The sequence below is a fragment of the Schistocerca cancellata genome, chromosome 7 (genome assembly GCF_023864275.1).
Source record: "Schistocerca cancellata isolate TAMUIC-IGC-003103 chromosome 7, iqSchCanc2.1, whole genome shotgun sequence".
Taxonomy (NCBI): domain Eukaryota; kingdom Metazoa; phylum Arthropoda; class Insecta; order Orthoptera; family Acrididae; genus Schistocerca; species Schistocerca cancellata.
The window spans coordinates 38,475,422-38,497,244 of NC_064632.1; the positions used below are offsets into that span (position 1 = coordinate 38,475,422).

General features: G+C 46.0%; 1 protein-coding gene and 1 pseudogene across 1 annotated transcript in view; both read left to right on the forward strand.

The window, feature by feature from the left end:
• The window catches only part of LOC126092634 (gamma-aminobutyric acid type B receptor subunit 2), a gene marked incomplete at its 5' end in the record, with an annotated part of 461,219 nt that overhangs the window by 68,375 nt on the left and 371,021 nt on the right, over positions 1–21,823 (forward strand). The window contains one exon of the mRNA XM_049908357.1: positions 4,697–4,867. Coding sequence (XP_049764314.1) covers positions 4,697–4,867 — 171 coding nt within the window. The remainder of the gene's footprint in view (positions 1–4,696; positions 4,868–21,823) is intronic.
• On the forward strand, positions 12,513–12,630 carry LOC126093844 (5S ribosomal RNA; annotated as a pseudogene).

Below are 21,823 nucleotides of genomic sequence, written 5' to 3' on the forward strand. Positions count from 1 at the left end.
CAGTTACGTGATACATATTATTGATGTGTACAGCAACAACTAATAACAAAATCGTTTGGGTTTACTTCATTGAAAAAGTATCGTTAAAAAAAAGCACTCCATCTTCAGGCCACGAGTGGCCTACCGGGACCATCCGACCGCCGTGTCATCCTCAAGGGAGGATGCGGATAGGAGGGGCGTCGGGTCAGCACACTGCTCTCCCGGTCGGTCGAGTAGCTCCTCAATTGGTATCACGAGGCTGAGTGCACCCCGAAAAATGGCAACAGCGCATGGCGGCCTGGATGGTCACCCATCCAAGTGCCGACCACGCCGGACAGCTCTTAATTCGGTGCTCTCACGGAAACTCGTGTATCCACTGCGGCAAGGCCGTTGCCCAAAAAGTATCGTTACCAGCTTCGTATTGGTGCTGTTTGTCATCAGACTATATGCACGCTTTCGTCAAGCCCCACGTACTTTGGCTTACATGTGAGTTGCCCTTTAGTCGAGTTAGCGTAAGAAGTATCCTGACAGCTAGAAGTGCTGGTGACAGCTTTCGGTTGCGCAGTGCTAATTGCTGAACGCGAGAACAATAGTCAGCTATTTAGCGGCGACAATTCAAAGGTGTTGGCATAGATAGTTTCCACAATCGCGTTACATGATTGTTTGAGGTAGACGCGCGAAGTCGTGGCACCCAGCCCACTGCATCTGTCAGGAATCTTCTTGGAATGACCCGACTGTAGGATGAAAATTAATTCATAGTTACAGAAGAGTAAAAGTCATGGTATTGTTATCAAGTTTTGTTAGAATTCAACTTACGTGAAATGTCCGCCAAGGACATTTGTTTGTACGAGAACGATTCGCATTAATATTCTTTACATTTTCAGACACACGTACACTTTGGTTTTCATTATTTTAAACATCTGTTGGGTCAAAGAAACAATTAGGAAGACATACCAACTGTCTTGACTCACTTATAACGGATGTAAACAAATACTCAGTGGTTGCAAATTACTAGGCTGTCAAACAGGCTCCACTACACTGATAAATTCCAAAGCTGTTGCATTTCGGGAAAAGGAGGCGTACATTATTATTATATTAAGTTGAAAACGTATTTTACGCTAAATATAGGGGTCATAGATAGAGAAACAAATGGTACTTGGTTAATTATAAACTTATTTTACAAAACGATAGAGAAATAAATGTGGATAAGTGAGATGTACAAAACCTCATCTGCTGTTTTGACAGTATCGGCACTATTTATCCTTGGGCAACTCACTCTAACCAACGTAACATGTGTTTAGATGGAGTGATGTAGGCCATCTGATGACGAATTTCTCAATTCGAAATCAGTGACGTTGATTTCCAGTAAGGTAATGCAAAACATTTATTGCATTGATTGATTGTTCCGTTGGTTCTTGGTAAAATATTTTATACATTATGAATGAAACACACAGAACACAGGTGTAGTACTTTACAATTATTTGTTAGACGAACCGATTTTCCGGCTGTGACGCCATCACTAAGTACAATGAGAAGACTGTGGTGCACTGAAATATTGTTGGATCCAAGATTTTAAACTGGTACACGCACAGGGTATCTTCATTTCCAAAGACGAAAAATGTTGATCGCTAGAAATGGACCTACTCAGTACATGCACTGTTTTAGAATCGTTGATCCAACAAAATTTCGCTGCACCAAATACTTCTCTTTGTACTTGTTTATGATGTAAAAGCCGAAACCCGGTTCGTGTAACAAATAATAAATATTGTAGAAAATTACACCAATGTTGTGTGTATGGCATTCGTCGTACATATATTTACCTATGGTGTGTGGAACTGTTTGAAGTCTGTGACCGTACTATAAATTTATGAAAAAACTTTTATTAACTCAGTAGCAGTTTACAAATATTTGTAATGATATAATGACAATTAAAATAAAATAAATTAAAATAAATTAGTTTATGTATCTATTAGTTTATGGTATCCGATTGTTCTATCTCACAAGGGAAACTCTTCATTGCACCGCCCTCAGATTTGGTGGTAAGTTGGCCCATTGGATAGTCCTTCAAAAACTGAACGCAGATCAAGCGTGAAAACAGGAAGAAGGTGTACTGAACTGTGGAAAAAAGAAGAAAAACAGAAACAGTGAACGGTCCGAAGTTAACACGTGCAGAAACGAACACTACTAACAACCGTCGTGTGTGGTTGTGTGGTCCCGGTGTTGGACTGTGATGAGGGAAGTCCGGGTTTAAATTTCACTCGGTCCTAACTTTTTTTTAAACAAAATTATAAACTTTCCGTCCGGTCATCGACGTATCTGTTCGCTGTATTCAAATCTGTGTATGTGTCGTGGCGTAATGTCAGTTTGCAACAGCGACGTGTAGCGAAGGGACCTCCAGACGTACCTATTTGTTCCACACAGATATATGCTATGGCTCTTGCGTTCCGTTTTGGAAGTTTCGAATCTTGAATTCCTTAATAGTAACATAGTTCACACCAGTTTATTTGTTGTTTTCGTTTCTGTGGGAGGTCTACGAGGCATTTCGCCTGCTCTCACTCACCATTCATCACAGAATATGAGACTCAAGTAAATGTGATGAATACTGTCAGCAGGCTGTTGCAAACTCACTTTACGCCACCACAAATACACAGATTTGAATACTGCGAGCAGACACGTCAATGAGTGGACGGAATGTTTGTAATTTTGTGAAAAAAAAAAAAGAAAATTGGGACCGAGTGAGGACTGAAGCCGGATACCCCTCGTAGCAGCGCAGCACCTTGACCACACAACCAAGAGACGATGGTAGTTAATGGTATTCATTTTTGGACATATTACCTGTGGACCGCTAATTGTTTCTATTTTTTCTTCTTTTTTTTCAGAGTTCAGTACATCTTCATTCGGTTTTCGTGTTTGCGCTTAGTTGCTGACAGGTCAACTTACCACTAAATCAGAGGGGGATACATTGGGGAGTTTCCCTTGCCAGTATCTGAAAAGGGTATATCTTAACAGTTAAGATTCTCTGGAAAAAAGGCAGGTGAATGTGAAAGTTTTAAGTAACGGTGAGGTATTTCGTATTGTGCTCTATGTGCAAGACAAATTTCCATCAAAAATGTAAGTAAACACACTAATGAAATTATTTAACTGCACAAATCGCTCGAGGTACACACTGAAATAACTCTTTCTGCCCAGAGTCAAATTTTGGTACGTAATCTCACTAGCACATCCACAAACAATACTCTTCCTACTGCAGATTATTGTACAAGTGGTTCAAATGGCTCTGAGCACTATGGGACTCAACTGCTGTGGTCATCAGTCCCCTAGAGCTTAGAACTACTTAAACCTAACTAACCTAAGGACATCACACACATCCATGCCCGAGGCAGGATTCGAACCTGCGACCGTAGCGGTCGTGCGGTTCCAGACTGTAGCGCCTTTAACCGCTCGGCCACTCCGGCCGGAGATTATTGTACATGTAACTGTAATGAAGCTGGTGGCGACAGAATGCTGCTAATAAATAACATCAAAAGTAACGGAAGCAATAAAAATTAATTCATAAGGGGTAACAAATTTTTTGTTACTCCTGGGTACGATCAACAAGTCTTCACCAAATAATAGTCCGCACCGGTAACTGAGTGGTTTGCCGGCACGGTAGCTCAGCGTGTTCGGTCAGAGAGCCGGTTGGCCTCTGTAATAAAAAACTGAGCGGAAGGATCAACCACCGAACTTGAACAGGATGTCTTGCGACGTCCGCAACGACCAAACACAACGATCAATAACGAACAAAATGCAAAAAAAAAAAAAAAAAAAAAAAAGTGGTCAGCGTGACAGACTGTCAATCCTAAGGGCCCGGGTTCGATTCCCGGCTGGGGCGGAAATTTTCTCCGCTCAGGGACTGGATGTTGTGTTGTCCTAATCATCATCATTTCATCCCCATCGACGCGCAGGTCGCCGAAGTGGCGTCAAATCGAAAGACCTGCACCAGGCGAACGGTCTACCCGACGGGAGGCCCTAGCCACACGACATTTCCATTTTTTACCAAATAATAACACAGTGATGGTTAATCAGCTAATCTTTAGAGGGTAAATCACTTAAACATTGTGCCGGCCGCGGTGGTCTAGCGGTTCTAGGCGCTCAGTCCGGAGCCGCGAGACTGCTACGGTCACAGGTTCGAATCCTGCCTCGGGCATGGATGTGTGTGATGTCCTTAGGTTAGTTAGGTTTAAGTAGTTCTAAGTCCTAGGGGACTGATGACCATACATGTTAAGTCCCATAGTGCTCAGAGCCATTTGAACCACCCACTTAAACATTGTAAGTCTTTTGTTTCCTGAGTGGCTCGAGGTAACGAAGTGTGGTTTTCGGAAAATGGTACTAGGCAGAGATGTTCCGGATGGATGCCTGTGTACCGAATGACAACACGTCGCCGCGTGTCGGAAACAGTACATATTACTCTCATCAAACTGATGGCCGCCACTAATGCAAATGGACTTCTTGTCTTTGTCACAGAGACCATTACTCTGGGTCCGAAGTACAGAAGCGGAGTGTACCTTCACTGTGAGAGCTCTGTTCTGCTACGGAGCGTTTCTGCTTCACACAGAGAGACGAGCAGCCCGCATCGCGCCGTACTTTACGGATAGCGCTGTGTAGACACTAGAGGCGCCGCCTTTGACCGCCCTGCTGGCGCGACGTGACGGTGACGTTGTTGTGGTTACTGCCGCAGGTGTCGTTCGGGTCGACGTCTCCGGCGCTGAGCGACCGCAAGGAGTTCCCGCTGTTCTACCGCACCGTCGCGCCCGACTCGTCGCACAACCCCGCCCGGCTGGCGTTCGTGCGCGGCTTCGGCTGGGACACGGTGGCCGCCCTCAGCCAGCACGAGGACGTCTACTCGCTGGTGAGTGTGTCCCACCCGAGGTGGGGCGTGACCAGCATCTCACGGTGGTTTTAAGGCAGTTTTAAGGGGCTCCGGAAAGACTCAAAATCATGAAAAGTTCAATTTTTACTTTTTTGCGTTTTCTGAATCTGCAGACTATTAGCTTTTAATAGATATTTAATTTATTCAATTCCAAAGACTACAACTATTTTTAAATTTTTTTTTGAAATGTGTTCTACATGGGCGAGACCCACTGTGGCGCTGTTAAACTGCTGTCAAATGGTGTTATTATTAACGTCCGTGTTCATCAGGTACATTTTAGTGATGTGAGATAAAGTATGTGTTGTGGCTAACTTATTTTCAGAGACTTAGCAGCACCTAAACTGTTGAAAAAGTGTATTCACGGAAAAACTCAAAACCCCAATGGAACTGTAAATAGTGTTATATGGTCGAGAATCCCCAAGACTGTATTTGTTGGAATAGAAACACTTCACTTTGGTGTAGAGATGGGCAAAACTGTTCTTTTCAGAGATCGGATCAGAACTGTTCACTCCCTGAAATGAATTAGCTCTTTTTCATGACTCACCACTCATTTACAATAGAAAATAAATGGAAGGCACATTGCCCTTTAAACTTGGTTTATTCCAGTACTATACCTGTATTTTGATCTTATTTGATCCTATTTTGAAGTAACACAGATAATGAGTAAGAATTTTGTATTGTTTATTGAAATTTCCACGATATGACAAAGTTTTTGATTATTGATTTATTTTGCACTATCGTGGTTTTTTGGGTGATCGGAAAATGTTGTAACTTGAGATTTTCATTAAAAATATATTTGGCTACAATGTATTAAAATTTCATTAACCTCATACAAATACATCGCAAGCCATATATTTTTAAAGTGAACGTTTCCTTCCGAAGACGCCTAAAATAGCAAAATCCGTACCAGAATAAGAAAAAAAAAATATTAATTTGACTGTAAAACGAAAGTGCTGCATATAGCCTTACGCAGAATAAAACAAGGAAAATATTGGTGTATCACATTTTGCGATACGTTTATCGGTTCGCTCGTAATTAAAGCGTAAATTCGAGTGTCCATAATAAAAATCCTATAGTAAGAGGAGTCGTCAGGAACCTAATCTGATCAGTTTAAACAAATAAAAATAAAATAAAAACAAATGATGTATACATAACATAATAAAGTAATATACATAGCGGTATTACTACGAAGAACAATATCCAGTAGAGACGAACTCCGATGCAGAAGCACTGAGTCGAGCAGGTCGAGCCGCGAGCTGTATTACTGCGTGAGCTAAGAACGCAGAGGCCAGAGTGACACCTGAGTTGCTTTGCTCAACGCTCTGGCTAGAGTCGAGAACGGTGGGGTGAGCGTTGAGCGGGCGAGTTCCGAGGGTGGGGGGAGCGGTGAACGGCCACCACTCATCCACTCCGAGACAAATCGTCCGTTCCCTTGCGACCAGGTTGTTGCAAGTAGTTCCTATGTTATCCGCTAGGTGGCTCTCTGTCCTGTTGCTCGCATCAACTGCCCAGAGGGCAGGACGTGCGACTGAAACGATCGCCGACAGAATGCGATGCGAAGTTAAGCTGCGCCAGACACTGCACGCGGCAGACGACGCACAGAGAGGCGCTGCTGATATGCTCTCTCTCTCTCTCTCTCTCTCTCTCTGGAGCTACCGTTCTTTTTTTCTGAATCACTGATTGTTCACTCCTTTGAAAGATTCAACTCTATGAATCAGTTCAAGAGCGGATCCCCCATCTCTACTTTGGTGTGTATGATGCTGTTGCGACTTTCAATGATGGCAACATTGTAAGGTGCAAGGTATTTAGAAATATGGGAATGAAGATAGGTTCTAACATGGTACGAGCGATGCTTGCTTTAGACAAGGAACACCTTCGGGCTGCAGACAGGGCTGTAAAGAGTCTAGAAATACAAGCAAGAGTAAACAGGAGGAGGAACAAGAGGAAGCTGGAGGAGGAGTTTGCAGAGGATGAAGATAATCCATCCTATGGACCTGGAATGCACTAAAAAGTTAATCGAATCTTTGTCGCTCGATTCCCAAAACTTTTATTTTCTCATACTAATTACATGTTTTCTAAGGATCTTCGAAACATATTTGTTTCAAACTTTCAGTAAATGTTACACATTACCTTCTGCGTAATTTAACACAGCCTTTTTCCAAAAAACTGTATTTTTTGAATATAGAAATAAAAAATTGCAAAAAATTGTTTTGAATTTTCATTACAATTGAAAAAAAATCATCTTTAATAAATGAACTAAAATTTTGTAAAATCCCTGTGTTAAGTTGTAGCCCATATTCCAATAAATAATCTGTAAAAAGTTCAACTTCCTACCTCAAATACTTTGTGAGGAAAGATGTAATTTATAAACGTTATTTTAACATTGCAAGTATAGGGCGTTCCAGAGCCCCTTAAGGGAGTGTTGTCGCAAGAAATTTCAACTGCACGACTCAATCGAAATGGTGGCAATGGAGATATAAATGAATAGTCATTTTGTTAAAAGGGCAGCTGTTCATCAATGAATTTCCGAGCATGGAGAAAAAAATTATTTATTACTAAATTTCGTCAGTTTTCTCCGATTTGTCCATTCTAGAACACAGTACTACCACTCTTAATGAGTGCATTTGCGAACATCTGTCAGCTCGATAAGGAAATGACCACAGTGAAAATTAGTGCCAGACTAGGACTCGAATCCGGATTTCATGTATTTCGTAACCGCTCTGGTCGCCATAGTACCTATCCATTTGGATGAAGGCTCTGAGCACTATGCGACTTAACTTCTAAGGTCATCAGTCGCCTAGAACTTAGAAATAATTAAACCTAACTAACCTAAGGACATCACGCACATCCATGCCCGAGGCAGGATTCGAACCTGCGACCGTAGCGGTCGCGCGGTTCCAGACTGTAGCGCCTTTAACCGCGTGGCCACCACAGCCGGCCATTTGGATGACGATGACGGTGAGAATGATGATGATGATGTTGGTTTGTGGGGTCTACATCTACATCCATACCGCAAGCCACCTGACGGTGTGTGGCGGAGGGTTCCTTGAGTACCTCTAACGGTTCTCCCTTCTATTCCAGTCTTGTATTGTTCGTGGAAAGAAGGATTGTCGGTATGCGTCTGTGTCGGCTCTAATCTCTCTGATTTTATCCTCATGGTATCTTCGCGAGATATACGTAGGAGGGAGCAATATACTGCTTGACTCCTCGGTGAAGGGATGTTCTCGAAACTTCAACAAAAGCCCGTACCGAGCTACTGAGCGTCTCTCTTGCAGAGTCTTCCACTGGAGTTTATCCGTCATCTCCGTAACGCTTTCACGATTACTAAATGATCCTGTAACGAAGCGCGCTGCTCTCAGTCGGATCTTCTCTATCTCTTCTATCAACCCTATCCGGTACGGATCCCACACTGCTGAGAAGTATTCAAGCAGTGGGCGAACAAGTGTACTGTAACCTACTTCCTTTGTTTTCGGATTGCATTTCCTTAGGATTCTTCTAATAAATCTCAGTCTGGCATCTGATTTACCGACGATCAACTTTATATGATCATTCCATTTTAAATCACTCCTAATGCGTACTCCAAGATAATTTATGGTATTAACTGCTTCCAGTTGCTGACCTGCTATTTTGTAGCTAAATGATAAGAGGACTATCATTCTGTGTATTCTCAGCACATTACACTTGCCTACATTGAGATTCAATTTCCATTCCCTGCACCATGCGTCAGTTCACTGCAGATCCTCCTGCATTTCAGTACAATTCTCCATTGTTAAAACCTCTCGATATACCACAGCATCATCCACAAAAAGCCTCAGTGAACTTCCGATGTCATCCACAAGGTCATTTATGTATGTTGTGAATAGCAACGGTCCTACGACACTCCCCTGCGGCACACCTGAAATCACTCTTACTTCGGAAGACTTCTCTCCGTTGATAATGAGATGCTGCGTTATGTTACCTAGGAACTCTTCAATCCAATCACACAATTGGTCTGATAGTCCATATGCTCTTACTTTGTTCATTAAACGACTGTGGGGAACTGTATCGAACGCCTTGCGGAAGTCAAGAAACACGGCATCTACCTGTGAACCCGTGTCTATGGCCCTCTGAGTCTCGTGGACGAATAGCGCGAGCTGGGTTTCACACAATCGTCTTTTTCGAAACCCATGCTGATCCCTACAGAGTAGATTTCTAGTTTCCAGTAAAGTCATTATAGTCTAACATAATACGTATTTCAAAATTCTACAACGTATCGACGTTAGAGATATAGGTCTATAGTTCTGCACATCTGTTCGACATCCCTTCTTGAAAACGGGGTGACCTGTGCCCTTTTCCAATCCTTTGTAACGCTACGCTCTTCCTTAACATCAAGGTCATCAGCGCCTGTACAAGATCACCATCTTTCCAGTTCCAGTCTCACCACTTCCCGAATGATGATGACATGAGGAGGACAAAACAAACACGCAGTCCCCGGGCGGAGAAAATCCCGACCCCTGCCGGGAATTGAACCCGGGACCCCGTGATCCAGAGGTTGCAAGGCTAGCCACTAGACCACGAGCTGCGGTGTGTCCATTTGGACATGCATGCATCTCCGAAAGAACTTTGCACTGTTCTTATGAGCAACTCAACCACTGCAATATCAAATTCATCCGGAAATACCAGGCACCGACCTACAATTAAAACGTCCTCGCCTGTGTGGAGACTGCATAATGTGTGTACGAGTACAGATTGTGGCGCAGGAGTGACGACATATGGAAGTTTGGGTTTGGTCGGAAGTCGTGCACGGATTGCCGAAACGTTTAAGGCGATCGCTCATTTAAAGCGGGAAATCCGGTTTCGAGTTCCGGTCTGAAAAACGTTTTCATTGTTGTCATTCCCCTATGCACCTGATGGTTGTCTATTACGACAGCAGTCGCCGCAGTGCCTATTCCTTCAGACATGCATGCATGTCCAACAGGAGCATTGCACAGTTCTTCTTAACACAGGCTCTTCAATATCGTACTCTTGGTAAGTATGGCAGACTTGAAATCTTTTATATTGAACAAAATGATGATGTTATTACATTTCGAAAACTCCGGTCTTAGGCTCTTTTAACAAATTTTCAAAAATAACAAACATGTAAATTTAAAAAAAACCTTTTTATTGGATCTTTAATGCTTGTACATGACCACAATTTTTATTATTTTCGGAAGAGAAATTAAAAAGAATAAATGTGAAACAAGTTGATGATAGTTCTCTAATTCAGTGTTTTCTTCCACCAAAGCGTCCTTCAGAATATTCAGATGAAATTCACTGAATGGTTTTTTGAAAATCCTCCATTTATTGGTTTTTTTAGGCTCCTTACCGAAAGGATAGCATACGTTTCTAGGTCGTTCAACATGTTGGCTTAGGCCAACATTAAAAGTATGTTTGACATTAAAAGTACGAATGGCAGTCCCAAACTATAGCCAGGCTTGTTGGAATAATAAATAAAGTCATGTAGTGTACTTATACTAAAATTAATTCTCTCATCCCTCTATTAGAATGACATTTCTAGGGAGACAACTGTCCTCTTGTAGAACTGATTTAACTTTTTTTTCATTTTTTATGTCATCAGTATTCTGACTGGTTTGATGTGGCCCACCGCGAATTCATATCCTGCACCAACCTCTTCATCTCAGAGTAGTACTTGCAACCTACGCCCTCAATTATTTGCTCGGTGTATTCCAACCTCTGTTTTCCTCTACAGCGTTTGCCCTTTACAGATCCCTCTAGCACTGTAGATCTAATTCCCTGATGTCTTAACAAACGTCCTGAGGGACGAAAATACAAAATAATATGAAAGTACAAGCACTCTCTACCAATTACTTTTGAGTCTATATTCTTTGCAGAGTAGTTCTTATAAGATGCTACCCTGTCATGCTTGCTTTATTTTGTTTCTCTTATAGCTGTGGGGGTGTGATTTACTTTTCGCACAAAGAACACATTCACCTTCACCTGAGGAAACCATGGTGAATAATGTTCTTTCAAACAGTAAAATTTATACACAATAATGCAGATTTTATAGGGCATTGTTGAGCATTGAACTAATGTATTGTTGTGCTTTCCACTAACAGGTGCCAAAATGCGCAGAGGACTCAATAACAATATAACATGAAGTATTTTGTTAAAAAGGAAAATATCTAGGTCATTTGACCATTTTAGCAAAATACGAGTAAAATACAGCATTTTAAACTTCCTTGTAATTAAGATATTACTGTACTTTTGACGTAGAATGAAAGGCCTATCTTTAGGGTCTCATATTCACTGAAAAGTGAAAATCACAAGAAATGTGCCATCTGTCCTTTTAACAAATGACTACTCAAATATAAAATAAACTGGCACACTTTGCTTACATTTAGGCTATTATCTGATAGAGTGTCATGTACAGAGAGAGAGTTTTTAAAGTGTGAAAACATGTAATAAGACTAGTTTATGGTGCAAACTGAGAAGTGAGTATTACACTTAAATGTTCTAAATATGAAACTTCCTGGCAGATTAAAACTGTGTGCCCGACCGAGACTCGAACTCGGGACCTTTGCCTTTCGCGGGCAAGTGCTCTACCAACTGAGCTACCGAAGCACGACTCACGCCCGGTACTCACAGCTTTACTTCTGCCAGTACCTCGTCTCCTACCTTCCAAACTTTACAGAAGCTCTCCTGCGAAAGGTAGAGCACTTGCCCGCGAAAGGCAAAGGTCCCGAGTTCGAGTCTCGGTCGGGCACACAGTTTTAATCTGCCAGGAAGTTTCATATCAGCGCACACTCCGCTGCAGAGTGAAAATCTCATTCTGTTCTAAATATGTTTGATACTCGAGTATTATATATTCGCTCATGTTCCACATTTGCAAAGATCACCACATTTTTAGGCCGATGGAATGAAAAATGAATCTAATCTAAATAAAACAATTTGATTTCTGATGGCATATAATACACAAATCTAATCACAACACAATTTAACGGATTTAGAATTATACATTATCTGTACCCTGCAGGAAGTTGTTTACATTTACAGATTAGAGTTATGGGAAACGTCATTCAATAACTTTTTTCCACTGTCTACACTTCTGTAGCAGATATAGTATTCAGTCACATTAATGTGGCAATTCTGTGTAAAGCCTGAATAATCACCTTTTGCAGCACAGACCGCTGCGAAACACACAGGAAGAGAGTCAGTCAGGTTCTGGAAGGCACCAGCCGAGATGTGGTGCCATGTTGACTCGACTGCCGTGGTCAGCTACGCTAGTTTTAGTAGTTGAGGATTCATGATGCGAACAGCGCGATTAAGGTGGTCCCACAGATTCACAATATGGTTTAAATCCAAGGAGTTCGTGGCCAGGAGAAAACGGTGCACACGTCCTCGCTATCCTCGACACACGCGCATACTCTATGAGACGTTGCATTGTCATGCTGGTCGATGCTATCGTGAAGAAGAAAATAAATCGGCATGTATCTGTGAAAATGGTCCCCAAGGATAGATGCATTACTTTGGTTGTTCTATTGTGCCTTTCAGAATGTCGGGACCACCCAAGGAATGCCATGCAAACATTCCCCAGATCATAACTACTTCTTCTTCTCCTTCTTTTCCTTTTGCTTTTATCCTGCATACCAACGGCCTTGCCGCAGTGGTAACACCAGTTCCCATCAGATAACCGAAGTTAGGCGCTGTCGGGCTGGACTAGCACTTGGATGGGTGACCATCTGGTCTGCCGAGCGCTGTTGGCTAGCGGGGTGCACTCAGCCTTTTTGAGGTAAATTGAGGAGCTACTGGACTGAAAAGTAGCGGCTCCGGTCTCGTAAACAGACATACAGCAAGGAGAACAGTGTGCTGACCACCTGCCCCTCCATATCCACATCCATTGACGCCTGTAGACTGAGGATGACACGACGGCCGGTCGGTACCGTTGGGCCTGCCAAGGCCTGTGCACAGGGTCGACAGGGTTAAGTATGGATTTGGAATGGTTAATCTTAGGGGGTGGCCGGATGACCTTGCTGCCGCCACGCCATAACCCCCCCCCCCCCCCGGCCACCACAGGACAGAATTAGTGTACCCCAGCTGCCTGTGTCTATTGTAAATCATGAAATAATGAGAATGTGTTTCAAATGTCTGCAAGTCATGTAACTGAGGCGGGACTTGGGAACCAGCCCGGTGTTCACCTAGAGGGATGTGGAAAACCGCCTAAAAACCACATCCAGGCTGACCAGCACACCGGTCTTCATCGTTAATCCGCCGGGAGGGATCAGGGGCCGGCGCGCCTACCTGTGTCCAGGAAGCAGTGCATTAGCGCGCTCGGCTACCGTGGCGGGTTCCGCAGACCATAACTCATGCAGGATATTTGCTTTCAGACTTCTCACGACGTACACGCCAAGGGCCATCTGTCCGCTGGAGCATAAAATGTGATTCGTCTGACAATGAAAAGGCCGCCGGTCGCCACTCAATAAACATCGAGTTTCGGTAGAACCGGGCGCCTGCTGCGGATTCACATACGCAGCGATGCAGGGGAAAAAAAAACAATTTGCACTCCGTGTGCATACCGGGGGGAGTCATTCCGGATGTGTAAAGGGTCCTTCCGGATGCCATGAAGGGTACAGGGTGCACCCGTCTGCAGCTGGTCGCTCATGTCGGCACCAATGATGTGTGTCGCTATGAAACGGAGGATATCCTCTCTGGTTTCCGGCGGCTATCTGATTTGCTGAAGACTGCCAGTCTCACTAGCGGGATGAAAGCAGAGCTCATCATCTGCAGCATCATCGACAGGACTGATTGCGGACTTTTCGTACAGAGCCGAGCGGAGGGTCTGAATCAGAGGCTGAGACGGTTCTGCGACGGTGTGGGCTGCAGATTCCTCGACTTGCGCCATAGGATGGTGGGGTTTCGGGTTCCGCTGGATAGGTCAGGGGTCCACTACACACAGCCGGCGGCTACACGGGTAGCAGGGGTTGTTTGGCGTGGACTGGGCGGTTTTTTAGGTTTGATGGCCTCGGGCAAGTACAGAAAGGGCAACAGCCTCAAATGGTGCGGGGCAAAGTCAAGACATGCGGGGACCAAGCAGCAATCTGTTTTGTAATTTTAAACTGTCGAAGCAGCGTTGGTAAAGTAACGGAACTTCAAGCGCTGATAGAAAGCACCGAAGCTGAAATCGTTATAGGTACGGAAAGCTGACTGCAGCCAGAGATAAATTCTGCCGAAATTTTTACAAAGGTACAGACGGTGTTTAGAAAGGATAGATTGCATGCAACCGGTGGTGGAGTGTTCGTCGCTGTTAGTAGTAGTTTATCCTGTAGTGAAGTAGAAGTGGATAGTTCCTGTGAATTATTATGGGTGGAGGTTACACTCAACAACCGAGCTAGGTTAATAATTGGCTCCTTTTACCGACCTCCCGACTCAGCAGCATTAGTGGCAGAACAACTGAGAGAAAATCTGGAATACATTTCACATAAATTTTCTCAGCATGTTATAGTCTTAGGTGGAGATTTCAATTTACCAGATATAGACTGGGACATTCAGATGTTTAGGACGGGTGGTAGGGACACAGCATCGAGTGACATTATACTGAGTGCACTATCCGAAAATTACCTCGAGCAATTAAACAGAGAACCGACTCGTGGAGATAACATCTTGGACCTACTGATAAAAAAAACAGACCCGAACTTTTCGACTCTGTAAGCGCAGAACAGGGAATCAGTGATCATAAGGCCGTTGCAGCATCCTTGAATATGGTAGTAAATAGGAATATAAAAATGGGAGGAAGGTTTATCTGTTTAGCAAGAGTAATAGGAGGCAGATTGCAGACTACCTAACAGATCAGAGCGAACATTTCTGAAATCACTCAACAGAGGAAAGTCCGCTGGACCTGAAGGGATACCAATTCGATTCTACACAGAGTACGCGAAAGAACTTGCCCCTCTTCTAACAGCCGTGTACCGCAAGTCTCTAGAGGAATGGAAGGTTCCAAATCATTGGAAAAGAGCACAGGTAGTTCCAGTTTTCAAGAAGGGTCGTCGAGCAGATGCGCAAAGCTATGGGCCTATACTCTGACATCGATCTGTTGTTGAATTTTAGAACATGTTTTTTGCTCGAGTATCATGTCGTTTTTGGAAACCCAGAATCTACTATGTAGGAATCAACATGGATTCCGGAAACAGCGATCGTGTGAGACCTAACTCGCTTTATTTGTTCATGAGACCCAGAAAATATTAGATACAGGCTCCCAGGTAGATGCTATTTTTCTTGACTTCGATACAGTTCCGCACTGTCGCCTGATAAACAAAGTAAGAGCCTACGGAATATCAGACCAGCTGTGTGACTGGATTGAAGAGTTTTTAGCAAACAGAACACAACATGTTGTTATCAATGGAGAGACGTCTACAGACGCTAAAGTAACCTCTGGTGTGCCACAGGGGAGTGTTATGGGACCATTGCTTTTCACAATATATATAAATGACCTAGTAGATAGTGTCGGAAGTGCCATGCGGCTTTTCGCGGATGATGCTGTAGTATACAGAGAAGTTGCAGCATTAGAAAATTGTAGCGAAATGCAGGAAGATCTGCAGCGGATAGGCACTTGGTGCAGGGAGTGGCAACTGACCCTTTACATAGACAAATGTAATGTATTGCGAATACATAGAAACAAGGATCCTTTATTGTATGATTATATGACAGCGGAACAAACACTGGTAGCAGTTACTTCTGTAAAATATCTGGGAGTATGCGTGCGGAATGATTTGAAGTGGAATGATCATATAAAATTAATTGTTGGTAAGGCGGGTACCAGGTTGAGATTCTTTGGGAGAGTCCTTAGAAAATGTAATCCATCAACAAAGGAGGTGGCTTACAAAACACTCGTTCGACCTATACTTGAGTATTCACGGGGTCCCGGGTTCGATTCCCGGCGGGTTCAGGGATTTTCACCTGCCTCGAGATGACTGGGTGTTTGTGTTGTCCTCATCATTTCATTATCATCCAGGAAAGTGGCGCAATTGGACTGAGCAAAAATTGGGTAATTGTACGGGCGCTGATAACCACGCTGTTGAGCGCCCCACAAACCAAACATCATCATCATATACTTGAGTATTGCTCATCAGTGTGGGATCCGTACCAGATCGGGTTGACGGAGGAGATAGAGAAGATCCAAAGAAGAGCGGCGCGTTTCGTCACAGGGTTATTTGGTAACCGTGATAGCGTTACGGAGATGTTTAACAAATTCAAGTGGCAGACTCTGCAAGAGAGGCGCTCTGCATCGCGGTGTAGCTTGCTCGCCAGGTTTCGAGAGGGTGCGTTTCTGGATGAGGTATCGAATATATTGCTTCCCCCTACATATACCTCCCGAGCAGATCACGAATGTAAAATTAGAGAGATTAGAGCACGCACGGAGGCTTTCAGACAGTCGTTCTTCCCGCGAACCATACGCGACTGGAACAGGAAAGGGAGGTAATGACAGTGGCACGTAAAGTGCCCTCCACCACACACTGTTGGGTGGCTTTTTTTTCTTTTTTTTGTGGTTTTAGGGCGCACAACTTCAACGGTCATTAGCGCCCAGACTATGTTAGGAATGCACCGCGAGTCACAGGTTTAAAACAGCAACGAAACGGAAAACACGATAAAAGACAGACTGAGGCACAGAATTAAAAAAAAGGAAAACAGCATAATCAAATGTCCTTAGAGAGGGTTGTCAAATTGATAAAATGAAGAACGCGAGCAGCTGCTCGTGGGTCATCCGCTAAAAGGGCTTCTAGAGTACATGGCAGGCCAAGATCAAGACGCAGTGTGTTAAAATCCGGACAGGACGTTAAAATGTGGCGGACCGTCAGCAATTGCCCACATGGACAGAACGGTGCCGGCGCAGCCGTCAGCAGATGGCGATGGCTGAACCGGCAGTGTCCAATTCGTAACCAGGCCAAAACTACCTCCTCCCGCCGAAAAGGGCGTGAGGAGGACGTCCAAGCCACGGGAAGAGGTTTCAAGGCCCGAAGCTTGTTGTCTGTAAGTGCAGCCCAATCGGCATGCCACAGCGATAAAATGCGCCGACAAATGACCCTGCTAAAATCGGACTAAGGGACACAACAAGAAGCTGTCCGAGGCTGGAGGACCGCAGCCTTGGCCGCGGCATCTGCAGCTTCGTTCCCAGGGATACCGACATGGCCAGGAACCCACATAAAGCTAACCGGAGAACCGACGTCCACCAGCTGCTGAAGAGAGCGTTGGATCCGGTGCACGAAAGGGTGAACCGGGTACGGATCACTGAGGCTCTGGATAGCGCTCAGGGAATCGGAGCAGATGACATATGCAGAATGTCGGTGGCGGCAGATGTAAAGAACAGCCTGGTAGAGGGCAAAGAGCTCAGCTGTGAAGACCGAACAATGGCCATGGAGCCGGTATTTGAAACTTTGTGCCCCGACAATAAAAGAACACCCGACCCCGTCATTGGTCTTAGAGCCATCTGTATAAATGAAGGTCATATTAATGAACTTCGAACGAAGTTCGACAAAACGGGAGTGGTAGACTGAACCGGGGGTAACCTCCTTCGGGAGCGAGCAGAGGTCAAGGTGGACGCGAACCTGAGCCTGGAGCCAAGGTGGCGTGTGGCTCTCGCCCACTCGAAAGGTTACAGGGAGTGAAAAATTAAGGTGTTGAAGGAGGCGACGAAAGCGAACTCCAGGGGGTAGCAGGGCAGAGACATACAACCCGTATTGACGGTCGAGAGAGTCATCAAAAAAGGAACGATAAGACGGGTGGTTAGGCATTGCCAGTAGCCGACAGGCATACCGACAAAGCAGTATATCGCGCCGGTAGGTGAGTGGCAACTCACCAGCGTCAGCTTGAAGACTCTCGACGGGACTAGTATAAAACGCGCCGATCGCAAGTCGTAAACCCCGATGTTGTATGGAGTTGAGGCGGCGTAAGACGGATGGCCGTGCAGAGGAGTATACGAAGCTCCCATAATCCAGCTTGGAGCGGACGATCGACCGATATAGGCGAAGTAGGACGGTTCGATCCGCTCCCCACGACGTACCACTGAGAACACGGAGGACATTTAGAGAACGGGTACAACGGGCAGCCAAATATGACACATGTGGAGACCAACTAAGTTTCCTGTCAAATGTAAGACCTAAAAATTTTGTTGTCTCCACGAATGGGAGAGCAACGGGACCGAGTCGTAAGGACGGTGGGAGAAACTCTTTGTAGCGCCAGAAGTTAATACAGACCGTCTTCTCGGCAGAAAAACGGAAGCCATTGGCGACACTCCAGGAGTAAAGACGGTCAAGAGAACGCTGAAGACAGCGCTCCAGGAAACACGTACGCTGCGCGCTGCAATAGATGGTAAAATCGTCCACGAAAGGGGAGCCTGATACATCAGCTGGGAGGCAATCCATTATTGGATTGATCGCTATGGCGAAGAGAGCGACGCTCAAAACTGAGCCCTGTGGCACCCCATTCTCCTGGCGAAAGGTGTCCGACAGGACAGAACCCACACGTACCCTGAACTGTCGATCCATTAAAAAGGAACGAATAAAAAGAGGGAGGCGACCGCGAAGGCCCCATGTATGAATGGTGCGGAGAATGCCCGCCCTCCAACAGGTGTCGTAAGCCTTCTCCAAATCAAAGAACACAGCCGCGGTCGGGCGCTTCCGCAAGAAGTTATTCATAATGAAGGTCGACAAGGTAACCAGATGGTCAACAGCAGAACGGCGCCTACGAAATCCACATTGTACATTGGTAAGTAGGCGTCGAGACTCGAGCAGCCAAACCAATCGAGAGTTAACCATTCGCTCCATCACTTTACAGACACAGCTGGTAAGCGTGATGGGTCGATAACTGGAAGGCAAGTGCTTGTCCTTCCCCGGTTTAGGAATCGGGACAACAATAGACTCGCGCCAGCATGCGGGAACATGTCCCTCAATCCAGATGCGATTGTATGTACGAAGAAGAAAACCTTTACCCGCAGGAGAAAGGTTCTTCAGCATCTGAATATGAATAGAATCAGGCCCTGGAGCGGAGGACCGTGATCGGCCAAGTGCGTTTTCGAGTTCCCGCATGGTGAATGGGGCATTATAACTTTCACGATTCGAGGAACGGAAGTTAGGTGGCCTAGCCTCCTCTGCCTGTTTGCGGGGGAGGAAGGAAGGGTGGTAATGAGCGGAGCTCGAAACCTCGGCGAAAAAGCAGCCGAAGGCATTGGAGACAGCCTCAGGGGCCACAAGGACGTCATTCGCGGCCTTCAAGCCAGAAACTGGTGAGTGGACCTTAGTGCCAGATAGCCGGCGCAGGCTACACCAGACAACAGAAGAAGGAGTAAAACTGTTGAAGGTGCTTGTGAAAGCAGCCCAGTTGGCTTTCTTGCTTTCTTTAATAATACGACGACACTGTGCACGTAATCGTTTATAATTGATACAATTCGCCACTGTAGGGTGGCGTTTAAAGGTGCGTAAAGCACGTCGACGAGCACGTAAAGCGTCTCTACATGCTGCGGTCCACCAGGGGACCGGTACGCGACGTGGAGAAGTAGGGTGAGGGATGGAATATTCAGCAGCAGTGAGAATGACTTCCGTGAGGTGTGCGACCTGACGATCGCAGCTTGTGAAGGTGTGATCCTGGAAGGTCGCCCTGGAAGAGAAGAGCCCCCAGTCTGCTTTGGAGATGGTCCAACTAGATGAGCACAGAGAGGGGGTATGCTGCAGGAGATGGATAACACACGGGAAGTGGTCGCTCGAATATGTATCAGAAAGTGCATACCACTCAAACCGGCGTGCAAGTTGGGGAGTACATATAGAGTGGTCTAAATGGGAGTAGGTGTGAGATGTGTCCGAAAGAAAAGTAGGGGCGCCAGTATTGAGGCAGGCAGGATTGAGCTGGTTGAAAAGGTCTGCTAACAGGGAGCCCCTCGGGCAGGATGCTGGAGAGCCCCAAAGGGGATGGTGGGCATTGAAGTCTCCAGTTAACAAAAATGGTGCAGGTAGCTGAGCAATAAGTTGCATCATGTCTGCCCTGGTAACGGCAGACGACGATGGAGTGTAAACGGAACAAATGGAAAATGTAAAAGTGAGGAGAGTAATGCGGATGGCAACTGCCTGCAGGCCGGTGCGCAACGGGATGGGATCGTAGTAAATATCATCCCGGACCAGCAACATAACCCCTCCATGAGCCGGGATACCTACCACAGTGGGTAGGTCAAAACGCACAGAGGTGTAGTGTGCCAAGGCAATTTGATCGCATGGGCGTAGCTTCGTTTCCTGGAGGGCTACGACGAGCGGACGGTGCAAGCGGAGCAGCAACTTCAAGTCCTCTCGGTTGGAGCGAATGCTGCGAATATTCCAGTGAATAAGTGCCATCGTAAGAAGAAAAGGAAGATGAAAGAAGGGGTCACCTCGAAGGCCGCTGAGGGCCTGACTTCGAGCAAGCACTGCCGCCACTATCAGTAGGGGAACAGTCATCGTCCATTGTGTCTATATGTTCATCGGCCATCTCGGTAAGATTTCCGGGAGGGGAAGTTTCCGCCGCCGGTGAACGGCCTGACGTTCGGCTACCAGCGGAGCGGCCAGGCGAAACGGATGACGGCCTGGGGCAGCAACTGCTGGGTGGCGCAGGAGAAGAAATGCGCCGTGGCGGAGAAGGAGAACTGTGCTTCCTATGAGCCTTCTTGGAAGGTCGTTTGGTGGAAGTTCCGGTCGAAGGCTGGGAGGTCGAGGGACGTAGGAAGTCTGCACGGGACGGTTCCTTCTTGAAGGCCCGTGCATCTGACTTCGGGGTCTTCGTCTTAGCAGAAGCTGATGAAGGGGCTGGTGTCTGTGGGGTGATGGGAGGAAGAGGAGACGTCGACCGCGCGATCTTAGCACTGGCCGAACGGACGACCGTGGTGCTGAAGGTCAGATCGCATGTCTGGGTTGCCACCTCCCTGGTAGTCCGAGGAGAGGCGAGGACAGTACTGTATTTCCCCGCTGGGAGCAGCGTGGGCTTCCTACTAGCCAATAGCTTGCGAGCAGCCGAGGTGGACACTTTTTATCTGACCCGAATTTCTTGGATACAGCGTTCTTCCTTATAGACAGGACAGTCGCGGGAGGATGCGGCATGGTCACCCTGACAGTTCACACAACAAGGAGACGGAGGTGGACAGTCACCCTCATGGGCATCCCTGCCACAAGTGACACATTTAGCCGCATTGGAACAAGACTGTCGAGTGTGATTGAAACGCTGACACTGGTAGCAGCGCGTAGGTGTCGGGACATAGGGGCGAACAGAAATAACCTCGTAGCCCGCCTTGATGCGCGATGGCAGCTTAACACTATCAAAGGTCAAGAAAAGTGTCCGGGTCGGTACAAGGTCATTGTTGACCTTTTTCATGACCCTATGGACAGCCGTCACGCCCTGCTCAGCGAGGAAAGATTGAATCTCCTCGTCAGTCAATCCGTCGAGGGATCTAGTATAGACCACACCTCGAGACGAATTCAAAGTTCGGTGAGCCTCCACCCGGACAGGGAACGTGTACAGGAGTGTGGCCCGAAGCAGTTTTTGTGCCTGAAAGGCGCTCTCAGTTTCTAGTAATAAGGTACCGTTACGCAACCTGGTACAAGATTTGACAGATCCGGCTATGGCATCTATGCCCTTCTGAATAACGAAAGGGTTGACAGAAGAAAAATCCTTTCCGTCCTCAGATCGAGAAACGACGAGGAACTGTGGGGCAGGCGGTAGGACTTTTGTCACTGTTGGCTGGTCATGTTTCCGTTTTTGGGCAGAAGTCGAGAGAGATGGAGTGAAATCCATTGCGGAGGAATCCCCCATGATTGCCAGCGTCTCCGATGGCGCGCTCCTTCCTTGTGGGGACCCTCTCAGAGGGCACTCCCGCCTTAGGTGAATGTTTACACCTCAGGTCACACCTCCCGAGAAACAGACGGAGGGACCAATCGGCATGGTCAGAAGGTA